Source organism: Haliotis rufescens, unplaced genomic scaffold, assembly GCF_023055435.1.
Source record: "Haliotis rufescens isolate VD_foot unplaced genomic scaffold, xgHalRufe1.0.p SCAF_8, whole genome shotgun sequence".
Classification (NCBI taxonomy): Eukaryota; Metazoa; Mollusca; class Gastropoda; order Lepetellida; family Haliotidae; genus Haliotis; species Haliotis rufescens.
In genome coordinates this window covers 42,856,397-42,867,896 of record NW_025964372.1, presented here as the reverse complement: position 1 = coordinate 42,867,896, position 11,500 = coordinate 42,856,397, and the positions used below count along the sequence as shown (strand labels likewise).

The 11,500-nt window shown below is 44.0% G+C and overlaps 1 protein-coding gene across 1 annotated transcript; it reads left to right on the top strand.

Moving 5' to 3' along the window:
• Nucleotides 1-4,128: 4,128 nt before the first annotated feature.
• LOC124120253 (beta-1,3-galactosyl-O-glycosyl-glycoprotein beta-1,6-N-acetylglucosaminyltransferase-like) lies at nt 4,129-10,240 on the top strand. The gene is made up of 4 exons (XM_046483032.2): nt 4,129-4,256; nt 4,966-6,035; nt 7,712-7,944; nt 9,389-10,240. The coding sequence occupies exons 2-4, from the start codon at nt 4,966-4,968 to the stop codon at nt 9,733-9,735; spliced, it is 1,650 nt and encodes a 549-aa protein (XP_046338988.2). The 5' UTR covers nt 4,129-4,256; the 3' UTR covers nt 9,736-10,240.
• The last annotated feature ends 1,260 nt before the right edge of the window (nt 10,241-11,500 follow it).

The window sequence follows — 11,500 nt, the reverse complement described above, 5'->3', positions numbered from 1 at the left end:
CCAAATCCAGCTATTTTAATTTGTGGAAAAGGTTCCAAGCTGTACAGGTCTACAAGCACAGATGGAAACTGATCCCGCTGAGCTAGTGCCCTTGCAAAATTGTTTCGCAATTTATATCTCCAAAGTTGCTGAAATTTGTAGAATGATTCAGCTACGTCACAGTTAGACACTGATTTTCAGTATAGAAGACTATTCTTTGGATAATGATAACAATTATCACAGTAGTTTCTCCAGATTCCCGATGGTTAATTCTGACTCGATCGCCGAATGACAAGGGCGACGACATGTCTGTTTATAAACACTGAAAGTAGTCCCTACTTGACCTTTGATATTTGCATCTCTATGACCCCATATGACCCCAACGAAAAACGTTTTTATCCGTTGGCTTTATCCTGCCGAGAAACCTACCTGTTATATGATAAATAAATGTTATCAATTTTATACATGTACGTGCTAGTGGATAGAAGTTGTCTCGATGGCATTTGGCGTCTTTGAAAAAATAGTGCCACGTTTACAGTTTACCACCTATTACGTCCATGGCGTCTTTATGTTGTGCCGAAAGCCTTTTTTGCTTACAGCTAACGATAGTCAATAATACAACATCTACACACGGCCAACAGAAACTTTACCAAAGTTAGAAAGAACATGGATGAAGTAAAATGCATTGAAAAGATCAAAGTCTCAACGAGTGAGTGAGAGAGTGAGTGAGTATGATTTTACGCCGCTTTTAGCAATATTCCAGCAATATCACGGCGGGGGACACCGGAAATGGGCTTCACACATTGTACCCATGTCAAAGTCTCAACGAAATCAGCATTTAAAATGACAGCTACAGCATCTGATGTTAGCATCTCAGTTTCCCCAATTGATGTAGGGCGAAGGTGTACCAGTCGTGGATGTTTATTTTGTGAAACGTTCTCTGGTTGGACTATCAATATATGCGGTTGTCCAATCATATTTAGCACAGGAAAGTAGGCTTGATGTGGCATGGGTGGAAACAGGACTTTGATAAAAAGGCTAGTGAACGCTCTTGCTTCGGAAAGATGTCTGTAACGTTGCATCAGGCTAGTGACAGCAATACGGGACCAACCAAGAGTTCTAACAATGTGGACATGGCTGACACCTGTCCGTATCATACCCAGGGCCCGCTCTCGTTGTTCAGGTGTCAGTCGTGGCATTTCTGTGATGTTCTTTTTATCAGTGTGAGTGTCTGACACGCCGTCCGTATCATTTATATACCATTATTGCACGTGTAGTTTCAGCTGCCCAAGCGACACGTGTTTTTCTCTTTTTCGCATTTTCTACAAACGAAAACGTGCCGTGGACGTGAAAATCTTTCTGCATAGAGCACTGTTGTGTTTGGACGATGTGTTTAGCATTTATATAGTTTGAACCTGTGTTTTTACATTTTCGCAAATTCATTTTTGAAGTGGTAAAGTTGTTTGGTCGTGAGTTTATTTCCTCATTTTAACGAAAAGTAACTTTGAAAATGAAAGAACACGATCTGGAGAATCGCTGTCATCAGACACAGATGACATTTGGCACGAATGAATTAGTAATCGATCACCGACCATCGATCACAGCCACAGTCTGTGACATTCTCAGTCAGACGTTGGTGGCATCTGTCAATGTGTGTCAGTGAGTGTCTATTTCTCGACGTGTATGCCCTGTTGTAGGACAAAAACCGTGCCTGTTGTGTCTTGGGACAAGTGTCTTGCCCGTTGTATCTTGGGACAAGTGTCTTGCCTATTGTATCTTGGGACAAGTGTCTTGCCTGTTGTATCTTGAGACAAGTGTCTTGCCTATTGTATCTTGGGACAAGTGTCTTGCCTGTTGTATCTTGAGACAAGGGTCTTGCCTACTGTATCTTGGGACAAGTGTCTTGCCTATTGTATCTTGGGACAAGTGTCTTGCCTGTTGTATCTTGGGACAAGTGTCTTGCCTGTTGTATCTTGAGACAAGTGTCTTGCCCGTTGTGCCCTGCCTGTTGTATCTATAGACAAGTACCTGGCCTGTTGTACCGTGGCATAAGCGTCTTGCCTGTCGTGTCATAGGACAACCGTCTTGCCTGTTGTATCTTGAGACAAGCGCTTTGCCTATTGTATCCTGGGACAAGCGTCGTGCCTCTTGTATCTTGTGACAGGCGTCTTGCCTGTTGTATCTTGGGACAAGTATTTACCTGTTGTGTCTTGAGACAAGTACCTTGTCTGTTGTATCTGGAGACAAGCGTCTTGCCTGTTGTATCTTGGGACAAGTATATTCCCTGTTTTGTCTTGAGACAAGTACCTTGTCTGTTGTATCTTGTGACAAGCGTCTTGCCTGTTGTACCTTTGGACAAGTATAATCCATGTTGTGTCTTGGGACAAGTACCTTTCCTGTTGTATCTTGAGACAAGCGTCTTGCCTGTTGTATCTTGGGACAAGTATAATCCATGTTGTATCTTGGGACAAGTATATTCCCTGTTGTATCTTGAGACAAGTACCTTGCCTGTTGTATCTTGGGACAAGCGTCTTGCTTGTTGTATCTTGAGACAAGTACCTTGCCTGTTGTATCTTGGGACGAGCGTCTTGCTTGTTGTATCTTGAGACAAGTACCTTGCCTGTTGTATCTTGGGACAAGTATAATCCATGTTGTGTCTTGAGACAAGTACCTTGCCTGTTGTATCTTTAGACAAGTACCTTGCCTGTTGTATCTTGGGACAAGTACCTTGCCTGTTGTATCTTGAGACAAGCGTCTTGCCTGTTGTATCTTGGGACAAGTATATTCCCTGTTGTATCTTGAGACAAGTACCTTGCCTGTTGTATCCTGGGGCAAGCGTCTTGCTTGTTGTATCTTTAGACAAGTACCTTGCCTGTTGTGACTTGGGACATATATCATAATAATGGTATCCTTTGAACCAGCAGAGTATTCTTGTCAATGTTCATATAAACACCGTCGTAGTTGTGGGCTACAAATAATTGGCTACAGATAATGGCAACACGTTCATCCTTGATGTGTAATTAAACCAAGGTTTCAGTCTGACACTATTTAAGGAGCGTCTGTATAGTAAACAAATGTGCATCAAATGCCTCGGGTTTTCCATCTGCCCTTTTTACAATTGATTGCCTATTCATACAAAGAGTTCGTGACAGCTCCATATCAGACAAGGTCCTCAGTATTCCTGCATGCCGTAAACTGCATCTAATGTTTGTTGTTTTATATTTTGGTTGTAACTTGGTTGTTTAACACCGCACTAGAAATAATCGTTTCTGGACCAGACATTCCAGTGATTGAGATACGAAAACCAATTCACCGTGCTTGACCACACGATGCATTTAGCCGGCTCTTATGACAAGGTCACTATATTCTAATGGAGATCGGACGGTTCCATATGTACCAGGCAGATCATTGCTCATGCCCTCATCCTTAGTGAGTTTGGTTTAACGCCGCTTTTAACAGTATTCCATTTATACCGCGGCGTGTCAGCTTAATGTGGGAGGAAAGCCCGAAGTGATGCAGGTCGAAGACGTTTACCACTTCGGTGAAACCCACGAGCACGGGTATGGTGCTGACAAACCTAGAAACATAATCGGGATTCGAACCCACAATCATAGGTTTCTGGCGTGCCCAAGGGACGCAACTCTGCACAGCGAATCGCAGCGCCTTAGACGACTGGGCCACCCCTGCCCTCACCCTTCAGCCTTAAGTTTGCCTGGTCGCTCGCTCACTAAGTACATAAACATTATGTTAGAAGCAGATTGCGACAGTTATATTTCCCTTTAAGTCTCAATTTGTTAATTACATACTACTTAAAGAGTTAAAGAACACCCGATTTTTTTATATGATTATTGTTAATGTAACATGGCATTCTAACTATAGTAATATGAAAGAATCGGGCTTTTGAGTAATATATTGACCCAATTTAATCGATCACATGACGTTGTGTAACTATGACGTTTACGCAACCGAAGGAGTGGGTATTGACTTGACTATTGACGTTACGGCCCTGCATAGAAGTCGTCGATAAAGCCTCTCTGAATGTGCATGTATTATGGAAGATTGAACAGGCTCCGTATTGTACTGGAGAACATCTGTTGCTATGCTGATTGTAGATTCGCTTTTGTCACACTCGGTGACTACATACCTGGGTTTACACTGTCGGCGACTTCTTACGCCCTGACAAGGGCTAAATCTTGAATTTTAATGTTAAATAGCTGCGCTAATGTCTCATCCCGACATCCCAGATTTCCCAGAGTGAGTGAGGCAGCAGGTGAAAGGTTAGTATTGTAGTTAACTTGTTATTCGCTAAATTTAGTCGTAAAATAGGTGGCAGCTGGCGGGATTGTGATCAAAGCGTTGCATTTCGCTGTGTCGAGTTGCCTCCCCGAATGACATCCAACTGATGACAGTTTCGAATCCCACATTCGTCCTGCTAATAGAATAATTGGTTTGTCAGTACCAAAGCCATTAGACCGCCTCCGTGGTCTAGTGGAAGGGCGTCCGCCCGGAGAGCGGAAGGTCTGGGGTTCAGTCCGAGGTCCGCGTCATACCGAAAAGACGTTAAAATATGGTATTTGTTGTTACCCAGTCTGGCGCTCGGCATTAGGGGGCTCAAACAAAGACTGGTCAGCTCGGAGTCAGTATTCTGTTTCTGAGTGGGGTATTCATGTTAAACTGCGGCATGGTATCTCAGTGAGCTAGCACTATAAATCGGCATCAGTCCGGACTAGTACAAGCAGCCCCCCCCCCCCCCCCCCCCACACACACACACACACACACACACGTGAATACGAATACAGTAAACTACGGTTATAACGAACTCAAAGGGACTACTAATTTTAGTTCGTTATAACCGTAATTCGTTATAAGCATATATACAGCATAACTACAGCATATAGTCGGGACTAAAAAGTTAGTTCGTTATATCCGTTAGTTCGTTATAACCGTGTTCGTTATAACCGTAATTTACTGTATATATTTTTGCAGATGTATCATCTGGTCCCGTCGCCTCATATAGGAAGGCTCGTCTGTCTGTCTGTCTTCATCAGCGTAATATTTAGTGCAATCCACGTTGTGATATACATACATGCTACACGAAAGACTCATGGCTTACGATCGAGGGAAGATGCACAACCGCAAATCAACTTGATCACCCCATTGGTCAGTGGAAATGTTTCCATAGCAACTATATCAAACAAATCTATCAAACTATATGCCAAAGACATACACACCAATGTTCCAAAAGAAAATGGCAACCAAAATATGCCATCAAAGACTGTAAATATCAGCGTCAATGGTAAAAAGGGATTACACTTGTCACATCTTTCCCAGTTCCGCAAAATTGGAAGTGAAACATTCAAACCCAAACCATACAAAAACATGGACGGAAACAAGAACAGGAACAGGAACGGGATTCAAAAGAACAACAACATCCCAAAAAACATGAATCAGACTGGTGTGCATGGTCACCACATGACAAAGACATTAACAGGACATGTTAGACCTCAGTGTAGAGACCTTATAGACGGAAACGTGAGTCAGATACAAGAAGCCATAGTGTATGGAGAGACTCACCCTTACAAGCCGACACTGTCGTTTACTGACATGACCAAGAACTGTACCAGATTCTTAAAGCAGAGGGGCTACATCATGGACGTTAGTGCTGAGGAGACTGGGTTCCCTCTCGCGTTTAGTATAGTAATGTACAAGAATGTGGAGCAGGTGGAGAGGCTTCTCAGAGCCATTTACAGACCATCCAACTTCTATTGTGTTCACGTGGACAAGAAAATGTATAAGAAGGACATGACTGATACTAAAGCTATTGTGGACTGTCTGCCTAATGTGTTTTTAGCATCAGCACAGATCAATGTGAGATGGGGCACCCTTTCCGTTCTGAAAGCGGATTTAAAGTGCATGGAGGACTTGTGGGCGTATCCACACTGGAAGTATTTTATCAATTTGACTGGGACTGAGTTTCCTCTCAAGACCAACCGTGAGATTGTCAGGATTCTGAAGACCCTCAAAGGTGCCAATATTGTTGATGCAGAGAAAGAAGTGTAAGTCTGTTTGTATTCATGGTTTAAAATATTCAGTGAACTCGAGTTAATGAGTGAGTTGGGTTTAACGCAGCTTTGAACAGCTTGGGCGTGTCAGCTTGTAAGGGGAGGGGAGGGTGGAGCTAGTGATGCAGGTCTGACACATTTATCACGGTTGTGAAAATTAAGAGCATGGGTATGGTGCTGAGTGAGTGGGTATGGTTTTACGCCGCTTTTAGCAATATTCCAGCATTATCACGGCGGGGGACACCAGAAATGGGCTTCACACATTGTACCCATGTCGGGATTCGAACCCGGGTCTTCGGCGTGACGAGCGAACGCTTTAACCCCTAGGCTACCCGACCGCCCCTGTATGGTGCTGAGAAACCTAGTAACATCATTAAGGCGAATCTTAGATTCGAACCCACGATCATAGGTGTCTGGGACGCCTTCGGGAGGCAACTCTGACAACTACGGGAGCCAACTCTGAGAACTACGGGAGGCAACTCTGCCAACTAAGGGAGGCAACTACAAATCGTTCACCTGTTAAACAAAGAGGCTCATATATGTGGTGACTAAGTGATTCCACAGAACTTAATAATGTGAGCACAACCGGTTAAACAAGATCTTGTATCGACGGGAAAAGAATTAGGATTGTTTTTGCTGGACTAAATAGCTCGCTTAGGGTATCCGGTAAAATATGAAACGTGAATGTCAACAGACCAAAATCTGCTGTGGTATTCTCCCAAAGGAGAAAGAGTTCCAGAAGTAGAGGATCATATGTTATCCAACAATTCAAAATATCTAAGATGGGTATTTTAGTCAAAATCCGGGTTCCGATTATAACAGGCCTCCTTCACTCTATTGCTGGTTGTAATTTTGTTGTTGTTTAACACAGCACAGATTTTAAGATACCACTGATTTTAAGACAATCCTGTGATTGATATCATAAGCATCGATCTACGTAATTGGGATACGATGACATGCATCAACCAAGTAAGCGAGCCTGACCAGCCAGCCAGTCCCGTTAGTCGCCTTACAAGCATGGGTTGCTGAAGACCTACCTATTCTGATCTTTATGGGTCCAGGCGTGTTATCAAGTTCAAACCATGTTAAGAATTTCTTTGCTATACATTATTGGCTAGGGATTTTAAAATACCAATATTTTTATTCCAAATACGGGACCAAATTAAATTTGACCCATGTCACTCAATCAGCCACTCACTGTATTATTTGTTTGTTTGTTAGTTTTGTAACGCCTCACTCAGCAATATTCTAGCTCTACGACGGCGGTAAATAATCGAGTCTGGACCAGACGATCCAGTGAATGACATCATGAGCATCGATCCACGCAATTGGAATACGATGACATGTATCAACCAAGTCAGCGACCCGGACCACCCGATCCCATAGCCGCCTCTTACGACAAGCATAGTCGCCTTTTACGGCAATCATGGATTCCCGAAGACTTTTTCTACCCGAATCTTCACGGGTCTTGCTAGTCGTGAGAGGCGATAAGGGGTTCGGGTGGACATTCTCTGTGAGTCGCTGCTGCCGACGACGCGTGTCGCTGCTCACGAGAACATCTGCTTGTCTCGTCCAGATTCGAATGTTTACAGGTCGTCGTGATGCAGCCGGAATATTGGGTGCGGCGTAAAACAACAACCAAACAAGCTACTCTCTCGTGTTCTTGCCAGGGAAAAGTGGAAGCGCATTCGATGGTCTGGAGCAGGACCTCCTCCAGCAGGCATCAGCCTACACAAGGGAAATACTCACGTTCTAGTTTCCAGAGAGTGTGTAGGCTATGTCCTCCACAGTCCTGTAGTCCACAACTTCACCATATGGCTGAGAAACACAAGGATACCGGACGAAACGTTCTTTCCCTCGCTAAATCACAGCCCGTCATTGAGAGTTCCGGGCTCATTTCTAGGTAAATAGTGAGTGAGTGAGTGAGTTGGGTTTAACGCCGCTTTTAACATTATTCCAGTTATATCACGGCGTGTCAGCTTAATGTGGGAGGAAAGCCCAGTGTGATGCAGGTCTCACGTTTACCACTTAGGTGAAACCAACGAGCACGGGTATGGTGCTGACAAACCTAGAAACATAATCGGGGCGAACCGGGATTCGAACCCACAATCATAGGTTTCTGGCGTGCCCAAGGGACGCAACTCTGCACAGCGAATCACTGCGCCTTAGACGACTGCGCCACCTGTGCCCCCTCAAGGTAAATAAACAGTAAACTACGGTTAAAATGAACTCAGAGGGGCTACTAAGTTTAGTTCGTTTTAACATATGTACATCGTTATAGGCATATGTACAGCATACAAAAGACAAATGGCCATAACCAAAACATAAGTTCGATATATCCGGCAGTTCGTTATAAGCGTGTTCGTTACAAACGTAGTTTACTGTGAATAGTCAATAACCAGCCTAGATTTTCTGCCGAAACAGATTCCATTTGACGTAAAAGGAAATTACCTGAGGACCTTCACGCCAGTAACAGCATAGGGTAAAGGACGCCCCGAGTGAGTGAGTGAGTGAGTGAGTGAGTGAGTGAGTGAGTGAGTGAGTGAGTGAGTGAGTGAGCTCTTCCTGCATTACTATGATCGGCACATTTTATATTTTGAGGAACGTTGAAAGGCTGTGGGATAGCCAAGTGGTTAATGCATTCGCTAGTCACGTAGAAGGACCGAGTTCAATTCTCCACATGGGCACCATTTGTAGGGTCCTCTGTGGCGATTTTGCTGAAATATTGCAACACGTGGCATATTCCAATGCTCATTTTCTCTGATGAACAAAATCCATTTGGGCTGCTTTCTACGGCAAACGCAGCTCCGCGATTATTGCTGTGATTGTAAACTATCAAGAACACCCACCACCCCACCCCCGCCCCGCCCCTCACCCCAATCTACCTTTTGGAGTGGTTTCGAATCCCGGTTCGCCCCGATTGTGTTTCCCTTTTTTTCAACACCATAACCGTGCTCGTGGGTTTCACTATAGTGGTAAATGCCTGAGACCTGCATCACTTCGGGTTTTCCTCCCACATTAAACTGACACGACGTGAATTGGAATACTGTTCAAAGCGGCGTTAAACCCAACCAACTCACTCATAGAACACCACCTGTCCTGGTTCTGGTACCCATACAAGGGCGGTGGGGTAGCCTAGTGGTTAAAGCGTTCGCTCGTCACGCCACAAAAACCCGGGTTCTATTCTCCACATTGGTTCAATGTGTGAAGCCTATTCCTGGTGTCCAACGCCGTGATATTGCTGGAATATTGCTAAAAGCGGCGTAAAACCAAACTCACTCACTCCACAGTCACTCACTCTGGTACCCGAAAGAATGCCGGCTTACTTCCTGTACTCTTTGTTTCAGGTGATGACTACGCCACAGATTATGACAATAAACCTTATATTGCTCGATTTAAAAACTGGGGCCCGAACGCTCCTGAGAAATCCTTTGAGTGGCCATGTCATGGTAAGCGCGTGCGTGAAATCTGCATTTTTGGCGTGGGTGATCTCCCCTTGCTCACGTCACGCCGAGAACTGTTTGCAAATAAGTTTTATATAAACTATCAGAGCCAGACACTGGATTGTATGGAAGAATGGTTGTCTAATAGGGCCAGGGAGGAGCAGAAAGGGCCGTTTCAGCTCAATGTAACTTTTTATGAACAAATGCCAAATCTAAAGAATGTATGTAGGCAAAATTGTACGAGGCTGTAACGGTATCGAAAAGGATTACCCCGGGTTTGAATCCGGATAAAATTCGTGCTTACCGATTTGCTGCAGAAATGAGGTGCCAGTTGCTACCCACACGAAGGAAGGTCAAGGTCACAACACAGTTGACTTCCATAATGTGAAGAAAATATGACATTACATTACCGATCACAAATCCAATCGGCGGTCATTTCTCAGAAGTAAATGTAGAAGTAAATGGACGTCTCAGAATGACAGTCATGTTGTGCCTCTTTTTAATCCTGACTTTAGTTCACTAAGCTCATCACAGCGATACATGTCCCGCGTCGTGATGGAGCTTGATTGCCGCTTGGCCTGAGGAATTCTGGACATCTGAGGACATTTGAGGACATCCGTTATCTGTCGCTGCTACAGCTGTTTGTTGATGCGTTGTTGTTTCTCTACAATATCCCTTTAATATCAACATGGGAACGACATGATTGATGTCTCATGTTAACAAAAATGACTCAACTCAATAAAGTAAAAAACATAACCTGAGTGACTGTAATTTCTAAAGTTTTGTTTTTGTTTTGTATTCCTGCCAGAACGCCTACACCTCCAGATGTTAGGATTATAATAGATATTATTCTAGTTTAACTCTACTTCGATCACCAGCTCCGAGGTCGAGTGGACAGAACGTGTCAGTGGTCCAGTAATCAGGCCGCGTCATACCAAAATACGTTAAAAGATGGTATTTGTTGTTCCCTGCCTGGCGTGCGGCATCAAGGGGCGAAAACAAGGACTGGTCGTCTCGGAGTAAGTATTATGTGTGTATTTGTGTGATATCCACGTTAAACGGCGACATGGTATCTCAATGGGGTGTCCCCATTAAACTAGAAGACCGAACTAGTATAAGCAATAAGCAAACACACACGTGCGTGCACGTAACTGTATGTGTACACGCGACTTTAAACCCATTTTCACTTCACACTTAGGTTCAAGCTACAACGCACCGTATGCACGGTCACACTACACTAATGCTCAAAGTTAATTCCCTTTATGGGCGATCTGTTAAGATTCGGGTTAGAGTAGGTCTTCAGCAACCCATGCTTGTCGTAAAAGGCGACTATTCTTGTCGTAAGAGGCGACTAACGGAACGGGTGGTCAGGCTCGCTGACTTGGTTGATGCATGTCATCGATCCCAATTGCGTGGATCGATGCTCATGATGTTAATCAATGGAATGTCTGGTTCAGACTCGATTATTTACAGACCGCCGTCATAAAGCTAGAATATTGCTGAGTGCGGCGTTAAACAACAAAGAAACAAACATATATAGGCAAGTGCAACCTGTTATCCACGCGTTTCTTAGGGAAAACACCCTTGACAATAAAAGTCGGACCCGTGTTAAGATGAAAGCGGAGCTTCATGTAGTACCAAGGGTGCAAATGCAGTTTTCCTGAAATGAGCAAGAACACCGTTATGGCGCGTGCAACCCGTGATGAACCCGCATCAGACCCGTGGGCCGAGTGTCCTCAACGCGGGAATGTAGTTCAAGGCGGTAGTGCTGGTTGTCAGGCAGGGTTTCAGTCAGGTTAAAGTTCTAGGACTTTGGCTGATTCTCATCAAAATATCCTAAAGATTTGTTCCAATTTGAGAATGTTATGGAAGAATATCCTTTCAAACAGTTAAAACCATAAAACTATCATTATGAGGTGTGTCTTTGTAAGATGAACTATTCGACCCGTATGTTAGTGAGTGAGTGAGTATGGTTTTACGCAGCTTTTAAGCAACATTCAAGCAATATAAACGCAA